Source organism: Chiloscyllium plagiosum, chromosome 7 (assembly GCF_004010195.1).
Source record: "Chiloscyllium plagiosum isolate BGI_BamShark_2017 chromosome 7, ASM401019v2, whole genome shotgun sequence".
NCBI classification, from domain to species: domain Eukaryota; kingdom Metazoa; phylum Chordata; class Chondrichthyes; order Orectolobiformes; family Hemiscylliidae; genus Chiloscyllium; species Chiloscyllium plagiosum.
In genome coordinates, this window is record NC_057716.1 from 108575297 (window position 1) to 108578481 (window position 3185).

Below are 3185 nucleotides of genomic sequence, written 5' to 3' on the forward strand. Positions count from 1 at the left end.
ATTAAGGGGGGGTAGGTATAGGACAGATGTTAGGGGTAGGTTCTTTACTCAGCGAGTCATGAGTTCATGGAATGCCCTGCCAGTAGCAGTGGTGGACTCTCCCTCATTATGGGCATTTAAGCGGGCATTGGATAGGCATATGGAGGATAGTGGGCTAGTGTAGGTTAGGTGGGCTTGGATCGGCGCAACATCGAGGGCCGAAGGGCCTGTACTGCGCTGTATTCTTCTATCTATCTATCTATCTATCTAATAGCCACTAAGCACATGCAAACATTGCTTTGTCATGATGACATATGATCTGAACCACAGAACTAGAGCCTGAGTCTGTAGGGTTCAAAACCTACAATCCTCTCAAACCATCTCTCATTTCTCTGTGTGTTTCATCCAGCCTGGCAATGTCCACGCCCACTTCATTCAGACCACATCATCAACAATCCACTCCCTCCACCACCCACGCTCAGACTGGCACCATATCCATAAGCATCCACTCCCTCCCCCACCCACACTCAGTAGCAGCAGTGTGTACCATCTACAAGATGCACTGCAGAAACTCACCAAAGACCCTCAGACAGCACCTTCCAAACCCACAACCACTTCCATCGAGAAGGACAAGGGCAGCAGATACATGGGAACACCACCCCCTGCAAGTTCCCCTCCAAGCCCCTCACCATCCTGACTTGGAAATATATCGCCGTTCCTTCAGTGTCACTGGGTCAGAATCCTGGAATTCCCTCCCTAAGGGCATTGTGGGTCTACCCACAGCACATGGACTGCAGCGGTTCAAGAAGGCAGCTCACCCCCACCTTCTCAAGGGGCAACTAGGGACGGGCAATAAATTCCAACACTTTAAAAATACTTCATTGGCTGCGTAGAGCTCTGAGATATCTGGTGGATGTGGAAATTACTATTACAACCTTAAACCTTCCTTCTGTAAAGATTCCTTCCTGAAATGTGTGACAATACAACGGCTTTAAGAGGCGTATATTGTCCTCTTTTTCATGAAGAAAGGTGAAGACAGTGGTGCTGAGCAGTCCGCTCAAAGCCAATAAAGTAAACAGCTTGTGAAGCCATGGATTCTTTCTTAAAGTTGGAACAATAAAAGCAGCCTGGGTGGGTGGGGTCAAGCTCCCACAGAACCAGGAACTTTAGTTTTACCTTTTAGCAGTTGCTGCTGGGGTCTTGAAGCTGAATGTGGAAGCTCTTACTCCTCTCCCTGTTACATTTAAAAACTGGGGCGCTCCCTTCTCGCTGCTCAAATTACATGTGAGACAATCGATATTACTGAGTTTGCCTTTGCCAAGCGTGTGTTTATTAGAACAGTTCATCAGTAGTAGTTAATACATATAACTTCTTATTAAGCATTTCAATAGTTACTGTTAAGCCAATTCTTCCACTTTTTTGTTAGTATTTTAACTATGATGTAAAAATAAAGTCTGGTTTGATTAAAGTCGAGCAGTTTGACCAATCAAATCGCATCTGGAATGCAATGTCTTACATTTAATTTTAAAATAAGAGAAGGTTAGGGTCAAGGCTATCTCCTTTATATATTTTGAGGGGATTTGATTTGGTCCATATCAAATAGCTGAGTCCAAGTGGAATTTGATCAATACACTGCTAACATTTCCTTTTCTAACTGTTCCTGCTCAGGGCTTTCTCAACCTGTCTTGGAGCCGATTTAAGCGAGTGACTCTAACACGATCGCTGGCGATCATTCCTACGTTGTTTGTAGCAGTGTTTCAGGACATGTCCAGCCTGTCAGCCATGAACGATATTCTCAACGTCTTGCAGAGTATTCTGGTGAGGGTGGATGAGGCATCTGGTTGGATCTGGCTGATCATCCCAGTGTTGCAACTTAATGAATCAATGTGGTACAGGAGACTGGTTTCATTACCATTGTACATCCTCTGTGCACACAAACCTGCAACAGAATCATATCACTCAAACTCGAGTCAGGACAGCAGTAACAGACTAAACACTTCAAAGTTTGTGCGAAGATTTGTAGCTCGGGTGCTCGTTGTTGTGGTTCTGTTCACCGAGCTGGGAATTTGTGTTGCAGATGTTTCGTCCCCTGTCTAGGTGACATCCTCAGTGCTTGGGAGCCTCCTGTGAAGCGCTTCTGTGATCTTTCCTCCGGCATTTGTTGTGGTCATTTATTTCCTGTGAGACTGTAGCCCTGTGTTCTGGATGCCCAGGCAGGGGGAGATTACCTTTCAGTGTTGAGCCCCTTTTCAATCTTGTATGTTTCAATCTGATTACTCTTTTGAGGTAGGAACACCTTAGCCATCTAAAGACAATGGGCCTAGTGTCAGGAAATTGGATTAATGTAGATAGTTGTTTGATGGGTACGGATGCAGTGGGCTGAAGGGCTTTTTGCTATCCTGTACTACTCCATGATTGTATAACCTCTCATTCTTCCAAGCGCTTTGAGTGTAGGAGGCAATTTGCACAGCTTCTCACAACAAGCTCCTTTTGGCCAGTGACTGTACTATAAGTAATGTTTCCTGTTATTGATATTTTGCATAGGAAAACAAAAACTCAGTTTCTTTTGAAATGCCCATAATTTTGAGATTTGATATGGTGACTTTTAATTATAAAGCCATCTGTTCACATTTGTCTATTTTAAGCCTGGTTCAAAATGATGAAATCCTTGCTCCGTGAAGGAAGGTCTCAGACATGCTACCTAATTTTGTTTTTAAACAATCTTTACCAGATCATCATCTTTCCATTACATCATTAAAAGGAAATAAACATACCACAAAATAGGCTTCTGCAGATTGTATTCCCAGCCTGTCTTGGAGTATGTGAAGGTCTGACATGTTTAGCCATTTGGGCTGCAAACTGTTTATTTTTAAATACATGTTTCCCAGAGGATGCATGAAATGGACCAGATATTCAGACCTAAAATGACTCCTGAGTTCTTATTAATGCAGTTCAGGCTATGACTCTGATAGGAGCTTAAACTGTCTGAAAATATTTTGTTCCTCTTTTTAAAAGATCTAAAGACTCTTTCCTGACTAATTTGTTGAGAAACTGCTGTCATAGTAAATTGTCCCAGCAGTTAGCTTGAGTTGATTTGTACCATTGAGGGGAAAGTGAGATCTGCAGATGCTGGAGATCAGAGCTGAAAATGTGTTGCTGGAAAAGCGCAGCAGGTCAGGCAGCATCCAGGGAACAGGAGAATCGAC

The 3185-nt window shown here is 43.5% G+C and overlaps 1 protein-coding gene across 1 annotated transcript in view; it reads left to right on the top strand.

Annotated features, from left to right (window-relative positions):
• The window catches only part of LOC122551892 (natural resistance-associated macrophage protein 2-like), a 40098-nt gene that overhangs the window by 28236 nt on the left and 8677 nt on the right, over nucleotides 1-3185 (top strand). The window contains exon 10 of the mRNA XM_043694463.1: nucleotides 1648-1797. Within this exon, the coding sequence (XP_043550398.1) occupies nucleotides 1648-1797 (150 nt within the window). The remainder of the gene's footprint in view (nucleotides 1-1647; nucleotides 1798-3185) is intronic.